Consider the following 13,289-nt stretch of genomic DNA (forward strand, 5'->3'; position numbering starts at 1 on the left):
ACTTCATATGGCTTCTTCAACTCATCATTAAGATCAACAATAATAGCGCACACACACATATATTAAACTGTGTGCCAGCCACCATTCTCAGTGCTTTACATATATTACTTCAATTAATCCTCAGAACAATAGTAGATACTATTTCAGTTTTACAAATTTTTTTTTAACTGAGGTACAAAAAGGCCAAGTAACTAGCCTATGGCCACACAGTTAATAAAAAGTAGAGCTAGGATTTGAGCTGAAACAGTCTTGCTTTAGAACTTATGCACTTTACCACTACAGTAGATGCACTGTCTTTCTAATTCTCCGTTCATAACTGTTTCCCACCCTATTCCCTGCAGTCTCCTTATCACCTCGCTTTCTCCTCTGCCTGGACCATAGCTGGCACCCAAGGAAAATTCCATAACAGTGCTAGGTCTCTGTCTCCAGAGAGTAGAAAGACTGAGGGTAGAACTGAGTAGAAAGAGAGAAAGAAAGTCTCTCTACTAGACAGAAAGACCTGCCACTACCATCCACTTTTCTTAGGGAAGGTTGGACTCTGGATTTTGCTGAGCCAACACTGTCTTTGAACTCATAAATCCCTTTCTTCCAAGGTAGATAAGATCTGGAGAGTGAGGGGTGGGGAACAGCAGGATTATGGTCACCCTGTCAGACCTCTCCCAGTGCTGAAACTACATGGACCAAAGCAGGAGTCCAAGCAACAGGCACCATAAGGGCTGCTAGATGGTTGGGTATGAACCACATTCTGGGGACTGTCTCACCACTGCCTTAGAGATATGGTACCATTTCCTATCCCAGATTTGAAGGAGTTTCTGAGTACTTCCTTGCCCCCACCCAGACCAGGCCTGATAACTCATGACCCCGGGTATTCTGTACTGATTCCTCCAAACCAGGCTTCTCCATGGAACACAGGGAAAAGCACTGGGCACTCATACAAGCTCTGCTCTCAGTGCTGCGTTGTGGGGCTTCTCCAAAGCCCCTGCTTCTGCATTCACCCCTTCAAAGCTCTCACAGCACATTCCCACACTTGAGGGAGGGAGTTATTAGAATTAGGGTATGTTTATGTGAGTGTGGGTGTGTGCATGATGGAAAGGACAGATGTCGCCTTATGTCACATTCCATCGTGTCTAGGGAGGAGGCAAGGACTTTTAAAGCCTTGGGGCTCTGGTGGGACCTGGGTAGAAGGAACCATCTTCAAGCAAGAGCCATCCCACCGGTATAGCTGGTAGGTGTAAAGCGGGCTGAGCATATGGGATAGAGGATGTTTGGGTTCTCTCTAAAGGTCCATGTCAGGGAGCAGGAGGCCTGGGTTTTGTTTCCGTGGTTCCCAGTAAGTCAGTGCCCATTCTAAAACAACCCTCCTGGCTCATCACCTTAAAAGGAAGGGTCTGTGTCCAAGGGCTGTGTATACTTTAGTGGAAAACAAATTGGGATCTGCTTCTCCTGTCCCCCCAAAAAACCCAACCAGGCAGTCTCAGGGTATGAGGACGGAGCAGAAGGAAAAACAAGGGATAAAGTCTGGGAGCCTCATAGCCTTCTAACCTATTCCTCAGGAGAGGTGCATTATCCGTTCTTCAGCACTGTTGCCATACACACACTTTTCTCCCACCTCCCCGCACCCCTCCTCTCCACTGGAGCTGCTGCCATGGTTGCCAGGCATGGTTGCTAAGTCTCTGCATGGAAGGGTTGGCGTGGGCTGCACTGCCACTAACATTACCATGGTGAATCAGGGGACACCTGGTATAGGCTTGGGGGGAGGGATCATGCAGGCAAACACCCCCACTCGGGACAGAATGAGCCTAAAAGGGGGGCACCTTGAGCACCACTCCAGGTGGGGGTTGAATGAGCTAGGCACTGTGGTAGTGGTGACAGAGAGTGCTACACTGGAAAATGGGGGCCAGTTGTATCATTTCAGTTGCTAGGGGATTAGTTTAGCCAAGAAAGCACACCATTCCGCCTCTACACCCTCTGAAAGGGTGCAAGTGCGTAAGCACTCTTTCCTCCACAAGTATGAGCAGAGTTCAGGCTGAGAACAGTAGGACCCCCAAATCCTGGCTTCTGGATTGGGGGTTGGGAGAGCCTGCTTCAGAGAGAGGGCTCCATGGGTGCCCAAGGACAAACATCTAAGGATGAAAGTGTGGGCCGCTTCGATGGCTAAGACAGACTCCTGTCCTGCTGTGGCATCAGCCCTGGGCACAACACTGAGAGGGTAAGGAGTTAAGGGTGTGGGGGTGACCCTTTTTGAGCTTGGAGGCAGCTCTCCCCCAGAGTTGCACAAAGGCTGCGGGCAAGCCACCACCTCCTCCCTCCACCGCATGGAAGCTGGTTACTCATCTCCTCTGCACCCGAACGCCACTGCCGCTAAAAATAAACCCCCCAGCCGTGGGCCAGCCCTTCCTGCACCCCAACTCCCTGGAAACCAGCAGAGAGTGGCAGGCGGGGACCTTGAGTTCTGTTCCCATCACCTCCCTGATGAAGAAATAAAAGTCTGGGGCAGGATGTCAGGGACAGAATGCTGCTGGTCAGGCACCCTGAGAAGCAGGAGACTGAAGGGTTAAAACGGCGGGAAGGTTGAAGAGACGGGGGCGGGGGTGGGGGCACTGTCATCTTGGCAAGAATAAGAAATCCCCTGCCCACTCGTGCGGGTCCCATTAGGCTTGCGGGACAAGAGCAGTGGGAAGGGGCGCCCAATCCCGGGCCCCAGGGGGCGGTCGTGCACGTGGGGGAGGTAGCAGCGCGGAGCCGTCCGCGCCGTGTCACATGCGCGCGCACACACACACAGACAGGCACACACGTGTGCCTGGGTATATATAGTCCCCAGTCGCTGGGCCTGCCGCTCTGCAGTGGGCGCCGGCTCCCCGGGCTGGGAGGGGGCTTTCGGGGCGGGTGGGAGGGTGGGGGGCCGGGGTGGGGTGGGGCAGGATGCTGGATGGCCAGCTCTTCTCCGAGGGGCCCGATTGCCCCCGGGAGCTCCAGGATGAGGAGTCTGGCAGCTGCCTCTGGGTGCAGAAATCCAAGCTGCTGGTGATCGAAGTGAAGACTATTTCCTGTCATTATAGTCGCCGCGCCCCTCCTCGACAGCTCATGGACTTCCAGGCCAGCCACTGGCTCCGCGGGCCCCAGAGCCGCACGTGAGTGAAGGACGGGTAAGGGGAAGAGAGAGGTGGGGCAGGGATTGGGGTCTGGACCTTCCCGTGGGCACCAGCCAGCGCTGCTGTTACCCCTTCTCTTCCCCACGCCACCCCCAACCCCATCCCGAAGGCTGGGGCCTGACTCATCCCGTTTGTTTGGGGGCACAGGAGTGGGCGTGAGAAAGGGCAGGTGAGATGGGGCAGATACTGTTAAAGTGTGCATGGAGAGATGGTGAGGAGTCCCGCTTCGACTTCAACCCTAACATATACGCACGTGCACACACGCACACACGCACACACGCGCACACACTCACACACACCCCTCCACCCGGCGGCCCCAAGTGGCCTCCAGCGCTCCCAGCTCCCCGGACCTCGGCTCCCTTCCCCCACAAACTGCTCACCTGGGTTCCTGCTCATTGTCCCAGGTGTGGGCCGCGCCCGGGATCCCCTGAGCCGCCGCCCCGCCGGCCCTGGGCCTCCAGGGTGCTGCAGGAGGCGACCAACTGGCGGGCGGGGCCCCCGGCCGAGGCCCGAGCCCGGGAGCAAGAGAAAAGGAAAGCGGCGTCGCAGGAGCGGGAGGCCAAGGAGACCGAGCGAAAAAGGCGCAAGGCTGGTGGGGCCCGAAGGAGTCCCCCTGGTCGGCCCCGCCCGGAGCCTCGGAACGCCCTTCGGGTGGCCCACTCTGCAGGGCTCCCAGCTCCCTCAAGGCCCGAGCGCCTGGGGTCGGTGGGGCGACCGCCCCGTCCATCTGCGCAGCCGCAGAGCAATCCTGGGGCGGCGTGGGCGGGGCCCTGGGGCGGTCGGCGGCCAGGGCCCCCCAGCTACGAGGCTCACCTGCTGCTGAGAGGCGCTGCGGGGATGGCCCCGCGACGCCGCTGGGACCGGCCGCCACCCTACGTGGCTCCACCTTCTTACGAGGGCCCCCACAGGACCCTGGGGACTAAGCGAGGCCCCGAGCCCTCGCAGGCGCGCTCCTCTTCAACCTGTGCGCCGACTAGGACAGAGGGAGGGTGCGCAAAGAAGAGGCTAGATCCTCGGATCTACCGGGACGTCCTAGGGGCCTGGGGTCTCCGTCAGGGGCGGGGTCTCTTGGGGGGATCCCCAGGCTGTGGAACAGACAGGCCAAGGCTGGAGTCCGGTAAGGGGCCCGCGGAGAAAAGCCTGAGGCTGGCTGCTGCTGGTCTGAAGAGTGGTAGCGACGGCCATCCCCAAGCTAAAGCCGCTGGGAGCCCAGGCACAGTTCCTGCGGGGTCTGCCACTGCCACCCCTAGCCCCCCGCGTCCCACTCCCAGGTCCAGACCCCATCCCAGAGGCTCCGGGGAAGGGAGGGAAGGTAGAGACCAGACCTGGCTCCCCAAACGCTGGGTTCCCTCCATTAAAAAGCAGCCGCCCCGGCATAGCCAGACCCTCCCCAGACCCTGGGCTCCAGGAGGCACGGGATGGATAGAGTCCCTGGGTCATAGAGGGGAGGCAGGACCCGAGACCTTAGAGGGTTGGAAGGCGACCCGACGCCCCCACACCCTGCCCCGAAGTTCCCGTGGCCCCGCTCGTGGGGAAGGCGTCTTTGTCATTGATGCCACTTGCGTTGTGATACGCTCCCAGTACGTCCCGACCCCTCGAACCCAGCATGTGCAGCTTTTGCCCGCCGGGGTGCCGCGCCTTGTAGGGAATGCCCCCAGCCAACCGAAACCCAATAAAGAGGAGGGAGAGGGGGCCGCGGTCCTTCCCTCCCCTTGCCGAAAGCTGCCATTGAGCAGTCGCCCTTCTCTCCAACCCAGTGAGGGACGCGGGCTCGAAGCTGAGCGCGGGAAGCCCGCGGACTCCTCACTGGAGGAGCGCGCCTCCCGCATCTTGGGGCTCCCGGTTGGCGAAGTAAACCTACAGGATCCCCCCACGCAGCCAGGTAGCCCAGAGCACTCAGCCTTAGGCCCAGCGGCTTCGCGGGGAGCGCGCGGTGCCGAGGGATCGGAGAAAGTGGCGTCCGGCACGCGGCGCGCAGGCCGGGGCTGGGCGCGAGCCCCTGGACCCTATGCCGGGGCCCTGCGGGAAGCCGTGTCCCGCATCCGCCGCCACACCGCCCCGGACTCCGACTCAGACGAAGCTGCGGAGCTCAGCGTCCATAGCAGCTCTTCTGATGCGAGCGACACAGAAGCCTCGGGCGCCTCCTGGCGGAAAGAGCGGACCGGGCCCCCGGAAGGCGGAAAGACGGCGGAGCTGAGCGGCAATGCCCGAGAGATTGTAGGTGTCATCAGCAAAACCGAGGAGGTCCTCTACGGGGCGAGGGACATTACGGGGACTCCACAGGGAAATAGGGAGCAACAGTGAGAGGCCCTTTATTGTATTTGTGTCCCTTTCTTCCTCACAGACTTCCTTGTACCCCTTACCTATACCCACCCATTCCCGTACTCAGCATAGAAGGCACACAGATGAGAGGGAGCACATGTCAATTCATGATTTTTTTTTTTTTTCAGGAGAGTTGAGGGTGTGCACTAGATTTGAATGCCTGTTCCACTCAGTGCCTGTGGGTAAGGTCTTCAGCAGGGCCCAGTGCACTAACATGGAGCTGAGCAGAGAGGCCTAGGTGGGATTAGGCTGGAGGGCAGGGGTGGGATAGTCAGGGCAACTGCAGGACAGGATCTCTGGGCCGGAGGAAGAAGGTGATGGAGAGGCCTCAGACTGAGGATCAGATGACAGAGAGGCCCTTGGCAGAAGCCACCAGCAAAGCAGAAGAGGAGTCACTTTGGTTTCACAGATCTTGGGTTCCAACCCCAACTCTGACACTGATTTGCTGGGTAACCTTAAGCAAGTCATTTCCCCTCTCCAGTTCCCATAATATGTAAAATGAGGGAGTTCTAAGGTCCATTCCTGATGTTTTGGAGTCCTAGGAGAGGCTCTTATCTCAATCCTCCCCTCCGCAAGACAGGAATAAGTGAACAGAGTCTGAGGGTCCCTGGGTGGCTCAATTCAAGAGATTGTGCAGGGTTTGCAGAAGAGCCAAGTAAGTGGGCAAGGGCTCCTATTCCAGTCTCTCAGGTTTAGGTGTAGGATCCCCGAGGCAGAGCAGGATGGTGGCCTTGTCACTGTCCCTAGTTTGTGGTGGTCTGAGCTGGGGAGGGAAGGCACCCAATGAAGCAGCTTGGGACCTTTAGGCCTTCCCCTGTTCCTCCTCCCCAGTGTCCCTTGGTGATGCTCTAAATAGTTACCACGATTTCCCACCCAGGTGGAATTACCCATCTGAGAGAATCCTGAGAATGTCTTACATGTTTCTGCCTCTTCCAGAAACCAACAAGGGAAGGAAGAGGCTAGTCCCCAAAAGCCTGTAGGTGTGGGGTGTGATACTCGCTGTAGCCACTACGGGGCGCGCGCAGGTCGCGGATTTCCCTCGTAGCTAGTCCCCGAGTCTTGCCAACCCCGGCACTGCCAGTTAATCAATTGCTCCCTAGTTCCTGCGCGCGGGTCCCCTGCCCTGCCGTCTCCAGCCATGCGAGATCGCGAGTAGGCCTCTGGCCTTGCAGACCTCTGGAGCGCGCGGAGCCCCTCTCTGTACTCGTCCACAGCAAACAGCTTGGGATTCAGACACTGAAGTATTTTTTTCTCTTCGATCTCTGGACACCTCCTCTGTCTCTATTTACTAGCCATGTGAACTCGGCCAAATCACTTCACCTCCCTGAGCCTCAGTCTCCTCATCCGTCAAATGGGGGTTTATAAACACCTACCTCGCAGGGTTGTTGTGAGGACTTAATGCGATAATGTATGTAAAGCGCCTTGCACAGTACCTGGTACACAGCAGGCGCTCAATAAATCTAACCTTCCCTTTGTCCAGCCTTGGCATCTTTTTCCTCTCACCGACCCATTGCCCACAGCATCTTTCCCCCCAGGGCTCCTGCGCTCCTTCCTGCTCGGTGGGCGGTGGAGGAGACCCCTTTCTCTGATGGAAACTCCGGTGGTCCACCCCTGTCTCCCCCAGTGCGGACTCTCCCTTCTTTGCCCCCCACCCCACCCCCGCTGACTCTTCCCATTGCTTCGATGCACTCCCCCCACCCCCCATTCCGGGCAAGGGCTGAGTCAGCCTGGGTAAATTTAGCCGCCGACTAGGCAGGCGCGGGGGCTTCGCTCATACTCAGTCGCCGAGTCCTGGCCCGGCCCTCGGCCCCGCCTCTGCCCCCCACCCACCCCCACCGAGTCCTGCCAACAGCAACTCCGGCTCAGCGTTCCGATCCCCAGCCCCGCTCTCAAACCACTTAGAGTTTTGGTCTCCAATTATCTCAGTGTCGCTCCCCACCCGCAACCGGAGAGACTGGGCAGGACTGGGAGTGGGGCAGGGTAGGGAGGCCGCTGGATTGGACCCTAAACTGGGCGTCTGACCTTGGTTCAGTGAAAGGGGTTGGGCGGCGGGTGGGAGCGGGGGGAGGGCGCTTTGGGGGCTTTGAATCTAAATGGATAACATTGGTCAGAGTCACCCAGAAAGGTCCGTCCATCTCAGAACCTGCCTGGAAACCATACTGCCAGGTTTCAAGTTAGCTCTTGCTGGAGGAAGTGAAGTAAGTAGGGGTTCACCTTGGGCAGAGATCAAAGGTTTCTGAGTTCTGTCTTCCTTCCACCTACAGTTCTAACTGCTGCTGATTCTAACTCCTAAACATTTACTGAGCACCTGAGAAGAACTGGGCACTAAGCTAAACTCCAAGAAAGAGATGAGTAAGACCTGCCTGATGGGGTGAAGGGAAAACACGTAAATAATGATAGATTGAGCAGTTGGTGTTAAGTATTATAAAGAATCAAACAAGGCAGATTGTACAGATTCTATGAGATCATGAAAGGCTCCATGAAGGAGGTAGGCATCTGAGATAGCATTTGGGGAAAGGGTTTCCAAGCAGAGGAGACAGCAAAAATAGAGGCGTGAATGTAAGGGAAATGGTTTGTTTAGGAAATTGTCAAATGGTCTGGTTTGACTGGAGTTGAGGATACATTCAGAGAAGATATGGACGATAAAGGCAGGCGTGAAAACAGAGGCCAAGCTAGGGTGAGCCTGGTCCAGCTCAGGGGTGTGTGCCTTTGACCTCTGGGCCTAAGAATAGGATGGACTTAAGGCTAGGAGGAAGACTGAGGAAGACCAGGGCAGTAGTGAGAGCATCTGCCTGGATTTTGCTGTAGGCCTGGGGCTCCCAGGCTCTGGGAGTGGCAGGAGAGGTAAGATGCATGGGAAAGTAGAGGGGCTAGCCCTGGGGAGGGGGTTCCACAATGCTGCCTAGGTTTCTTTGAGGGTGAACACACAGGAGGCTAGTTTTAAGAGCTTATGCAGACTGCTGTCATTATTAGAGAACTATGGTAGTGTTGTATCCAGAACATGGACTCTGGGACCTGGCAGCCTGGGTTTAAATCTTGCATCTACCTCATATTCGATCTTCCCTTGTAGTTCAGTCGGTAAAGAATCCACCTGCAATGCAGGAGACCCAGGTTCCATTCCTGGGTCAGGAAGATTCCCCTGGAGAAAGAAATGGCAACCTCCTCCAGTATACTTGCCTGGGCATGGACAGAGAAGCCTGGTGGGCTATAATCCACGGGGTCGCAAGAGTCAGACACGACTGAGCGACTAAACCACCACCACCACCACCACCACCTCATACTAGCTGTGTGACTTTGGGCCAGTTACTCGACATCTCTGTGCCTTAGCAGCCTCAGTTACAAAATGAAGTTATTAATAGTGTGTTTTTCATAAGCTTGTTGGGAGGATTAATGATTCAATATGTAAAGCACTTAGAACATCTCCTGGCACACAGTAAGTGATATATGTATTGAACTCTGTTATTTCTCTTTAGGGCACTTTCTTTAGTGTTGGGAGTATTAGGTTGGGAGATGGGAAGAGAGAAGTAGAGGCAGAGGAATAGGAGGAAGAGGCAGCAGAGGCTGAGAGGAGAGGGGATTCCTGAGGTGGAGACAAGCAGCCCCTTGACTGGGTGAATGGTGTACTGAGAGCACATGGGTGGTTGGGATGTCAAGTGCAATACCCCCTCCCCCAGGACTTCCTCCATCTTTGCCTAAGGATGAAATCAGCACCAGCTGCTAAAGATCTGGGAGAAAGGGTAGGAGAGGAGAAGGGGAGAAGCTAGTACAGGCCTGGGGGGCCAGCCCTGGGTGAGCCATATCTCAGACTGGCCCTGCAGGGCCCTGTGGGTGGGAGGCTGGAGGCTCCCTGCTGTGAAAATGACTTCTAAATCTGGCTGCGTCTGCCAGCCAGCCAGCCTCAAGACAGAGGCCACAACTACACCGCACCCCCTACCCCATGTTGGGACAGCCTTGTAGGGACGGCAATGCTGGAGAGTGTGCTCAGGTCGGGGCAGCAGCCCTCAGGTTACCACAGAATGCTCCTACCCTTCCACCAGCCAAGTTCTTCCCAGGGAAGCCCCTTTCTGAAGGCAGCTAAGAGCCCCCTCCCCCTTCAGACTCTCAGGAGAGCCCCGGGACTTCCCGAGATAGATCACAAATGGGTAAATGAAACAAAGAATCAGGCCATAACTCTGGGACTTTTCGTCAGGAGTGTGTGTGTGTGTGTGTGTGTGTGTGTGTGTGTGAGTGAGGAGGAGAGGACAAGGAGAGATGGCTGAACATGAATATGTAGATATTGTGCATTCACTCAGTTATTCATTTGTTCACTTACCCATTGATCATGGATGCCAGGCCCTAGGGACACATAAAAGACTCAGACCTGTTACCTATCTTCAGGGAGTTCACACATCTAGGCTGTATGAGAAACACGGGAAGGGATTTGGAAGAGGAAACCCACAGAGTCATCACAGTGCAGGCAGTACAATGTAATATATGTTGATAAAGGCATTCCCACAGGGTCTAGGGGAGCACAAAGGCAGGAATGGCTCCCAAACTGTAACTGCTGAGCAGTCGGAATATACCCAAGCTTTTGAGAGACCAGTCACTGAGGGTACACGTGTTAGTGAAGGAGGCTCAGCCTGGGTCCATTATCTCCTCTGCATGTCCTGGTGTGGGGGCTCCCTCCTTTGAAGCCCCTGGTACAACTTAGCCTCTTTTAAAAGTTCTATTTAACATGGACCATTTTAAAAGTCTTCATTGGTGCATCATTTTTGCTTCTGTTTTATATTTTGGTTTTTTGGCTGCAAGTCATGTGGGATCTTAGCTTCCTGACCAGGGATCGAACCAAACACCCCCTGCATTGAAAGGGGAAGTCTTAACCACTGGACTGCCAGGCAAGTCCCTTACATAAGCTTTTGCGAATCTTTTTAGAGACGAGTTACTTCATCCATCCATCTATCTATGCATGCATCCATCCATCCTTTTTTTTATTCATCTGTGCATCCATACATCCCACCCATCCATTTATCCACCCATTCACCAACTCATCTGTCATCCTTCCATCAATTTATCCATCTATGCATTCCTTCCTTCCTTCCTTCATCCATCCATCCATCCATCCATCCATCCATCCATCCATCCATCTTAATGAGGGCATGTGATACACCTAGCTCAGTGTTGCAAGAGATGCCAAGATGAACAAAACATAGAGTCCATGCCCTCAGAAAGCTAGAAGCCAATAAAAATATGAATAACATACACAGATGTTCCACCCATGGAGCAGCCAGTATGTGCTGTTAGTGAAAGCCCCGCCAAGAAGGTGCGTCAGGAGGCAAGGCCACTTCGCCAAGGGAAATTAGAAGAGCCTCATGAGGAAGGCCGGAGAAGGCAATGGCACTCACTCCAGTACTCTTGCCTGGAAAATCCCATGGACAGAGGAGCCTGGTAGGCTGTAGTCCATGTGGTCGCTAGGAGTCGGACACGACTGAGCGACTTCACTTTCACTTTTCACTTTCATGCATTGGAGAAGGAAATGGCAACCCACTTCAGTGTTCTTGCCTGGAGAATCCCAGGGACAGGGGAACCTGGTGGGCTGCCGTCTATGGGGTCGCACAGAGTTGGACACGACTGAAGTGACTTAGCAGCAGTAGCAGCATGAGGAAGGCAGCTTTGAGATGAATTTCAGCCAGGGGAGATGGGGAAAAGGTTCATTCCAGGGTGTGGGTGAAGGTAGAGAGGTGGGAGAGCACACAGCTTTCACAGGCACTGGGGAAGGCAGAGTTGCAAGGGGATGGGATCCTGGAATGATGTATGGGAACCACATCATGAAGTATCCCAGGAAAGCAGGGATAAAACATTTGAGGACTTCCCTAGTGGTCCAGTGGCTAAAACCCCATGGTCCCAAGGCAGAGAGCCTGAGTCGATCCCTGGTCAGGGAGCTAGATCCCACATGCTGCAACTAAGAGCTTGTGTGCTGAAACTAAAAGATCTTGCATGCCGCAACTAAGACCCAGCTCAGCCAGATAAATAAATATTAAACAAACAAACATTTGAGCTTTAGTGAGAGGAACTGAGGGAGAGATGAGGGGCAGAGAGGTTTTGTGTGATTCTCTACTGGACCATGAGCTACTCAAGGGTAGTGCCTTTGATTTAGTTCTGCATCGCCTATAAGCTTGGCCTGGAGCAGGCTCTCAATAGATGCTGGCAGAAAGAAGGAACAAATGATAAAACTGTGCCACAGGAACATTGGCACAGCAATTCAGGGTCCATATATAAGGGAGGGGTTGCTGCTGCCTGGTGTGACAGTCCTTCCTCTACGCCCCCCACCTGCCAGGGATGACCCTGCTTCCTTTGCTGGGGTCCCTCCAGTAGCTCTCCCAAGAGGCACCACAAGGTGGCGATGTTCCGAGCGTAGCACTGAGCTCTGCCAAGATCCTTGACACCAGTAGCTGGTGAGGTGCCCTTCAAGAACTGTCTGCAGATGGTCAGAACTTCCTTTCAGCAAGCCTTGAGGCAGAATGAAGAGTTTGTGTGCGGCTGTGGCAGAGGAGTCGACAGATCGTAACCCCAACGATCATACAGGCCTCACCTACAGTATACACTCATTTATCCTCACCTATCCTATACGCTCATTTGATAGGATCTACTATGTGCCACGCACAGTGCAGGCTCTTAGAAAAACAACAGTAATCAAGACACAGCCCCTACCCTCAAGGTAGGGGCTTACCCTCTAGTCCTTTCCAAAACTTCCTTTGCTATCTTTCTCTCTCTCTTTCTTTTACACCCCCCTCCACCCACACACACACAAACACACAAACCTGTTCCCCAGGGCCAATCCCCTTGACCTGGGAAGCCATCCCCATGTGAAATCTGCTCTTTGGCCCTGCTCCCCTCTTCACATCCAAGTTTCTCCCTAAGGCTATTGCATGGCCACAGTAGCATGAGCCCTCGGTGCTCCTTCCTGTGATGGCTCCTTTTGCTCTTCCCCTGAGCCCAAGCCTATTCTTTTTCCCCACCTCCCCCACCCACACTACTCTGCCAGCCCTGAAACTTTAGGGCCCTCCGTAAATTATACCTGGTATGGGATAGGGCCTCCTAATACCCTAGAACTCTGGAGGCTACAGGAACATGAAGGTGGGTTCACAGAAGGACCCTGGGAGACGCTGGCATCACCAACACAGAGATGAGGGTCCAGAAAACCAAAGACCCCAGAGGCATGCCCTTCTGTGGCTCGGGGGCTCTGCCAGCCAAACCTGTCCCCAGACAGGCTGCCTTCTTTTCTCACCTGCTTTAGAGGGACCTCTCCCTAGTTGCAACTCCACACCGGTTTGGAGGTGAAGCATTATGGGACATTGTCCACTTTCCCATCATGCTCCGGGGCTCCAGTTAGCCCTTGGCGGGTTTGGGAGAGGAGAGGAGGGAGGGCTGGTGCTGAGAGTGGGAGCCAGGCCCGTCGAGGTCCCGGGAGTGAATGCCGCATTGTTGGCCAGGCCAGAGTCACAGATAATTACCTCAATTAGTGACAATGGGAGAGTAATAAATACAGGCTTAGTGTCTCCTACCCCACCAGGGCTCCGAAGATTAATCCAGGCTGACGGGCGGGCCCTGAAAGGCGTGATGGACAATTCATTAAACTCCCCAAATGCCGCACAACCTGGGCGTGAAGGCTGAGTTAGCCCCCTGGGGGCTGCTCCTTTGTCCCGATTGTGTGTCTCCGCCACCGCAGAGCCGAGCAGCCCCCAGAGAGCGGGGAGGTGAGCGGGGCTCTCCCAGTCGGGCCAGGCGGCGGGGGGATTAGGCCTCGGTCCGGCCCTGGTTGCCCTGGCACACCAGCCC

The 13,289-nt window shown here is 55.2% G+C and overlaps 1 protein-coding gene across 5 annotated transcripts; it reads left to right on the plus strand.

The window, feature by feature from the left end:
* The first annotated feature begins 51 nt into the window (after positions 1-51).
* DDN (dendrin) lies at positions 52-6,953 on the plus strand. 5 transcript variants are annotated; one of them, XM_059886743.1, is made up of 4 exons: positions 52-1,225; positions 3,060-3,131; positions 3,557-5,369; positions 5,603-6,953. In XM_059886743.1, the coding sequence occupies exons 1-4, from the start codon at positions 1,083-1,085 to the stop codon at positions 5,609-5,611; spliced, it is 2,037 nt and encodes a 678-aa protein (XP_059742726.1). In that variant the 5' UTR covers positions 52-1,082; the 3' UTR covers positions 5,612-6,953. The 5 variants fall into 5 exon arrangements, with proteins under 5 accessions (XP_059742726.1, XP_059742725.1, NP_001095771.1 ...); NM_001102301.2 differs by lacking the exon at positions 52-1,225 and adding an exon at positions 2,029-2,209 and having other exon boundaries at positions 3,010-3,131; positions 5,603-6,949; XM_059886742.1 differs by having other exon boundaries at positions 3,557-6,953.
* The last annotated feature ends 6,336 nt before the right edge of the window (positions 6,954-13,289 follow it).

Source organism: Bos taurus, chromosome 5, assembly GCF_002263795.3.
Source record: "Bos taurus isolate L1 Dominette 01449 registration number 42190680 breed Hereford chromosome 5, ARS-UCD2.0, whole genome shotgun sequence".
In the NCBI taxonomy this organism is placed as follows: domain Eukaryota; kingdom Metazoa; phylum Chordata; class Mammalia; order Artiodactyla; family Bovidae; genus Bos; species Bos taurus.

Excerpts from the sequence above, each read along its gene's own strand:
- DDN (XM_059886742.1), top strand. The coding sequence starts at position 1,083 with ATGATGGAAAGGACAGATGTCGCCTTATGTCACATTCCATCGTGTCTA. Across the intron at positions 1,226-3,059 it reads CCATCCCACCGGTATAGCTG|TCGCCGCGCCCCTCCTCGAC; the intron begins GTAGGTGTAAAG and ends CTGTCATTATAG. Across the intron at positions 3,132-3,556 it reads CGCGGGCCCCAGAGCCGCAC|GTGTGGGCCGCGCCCGGGAT; the intron begins GTGAGTGAAGGA and ends TCATTGTCCCAG.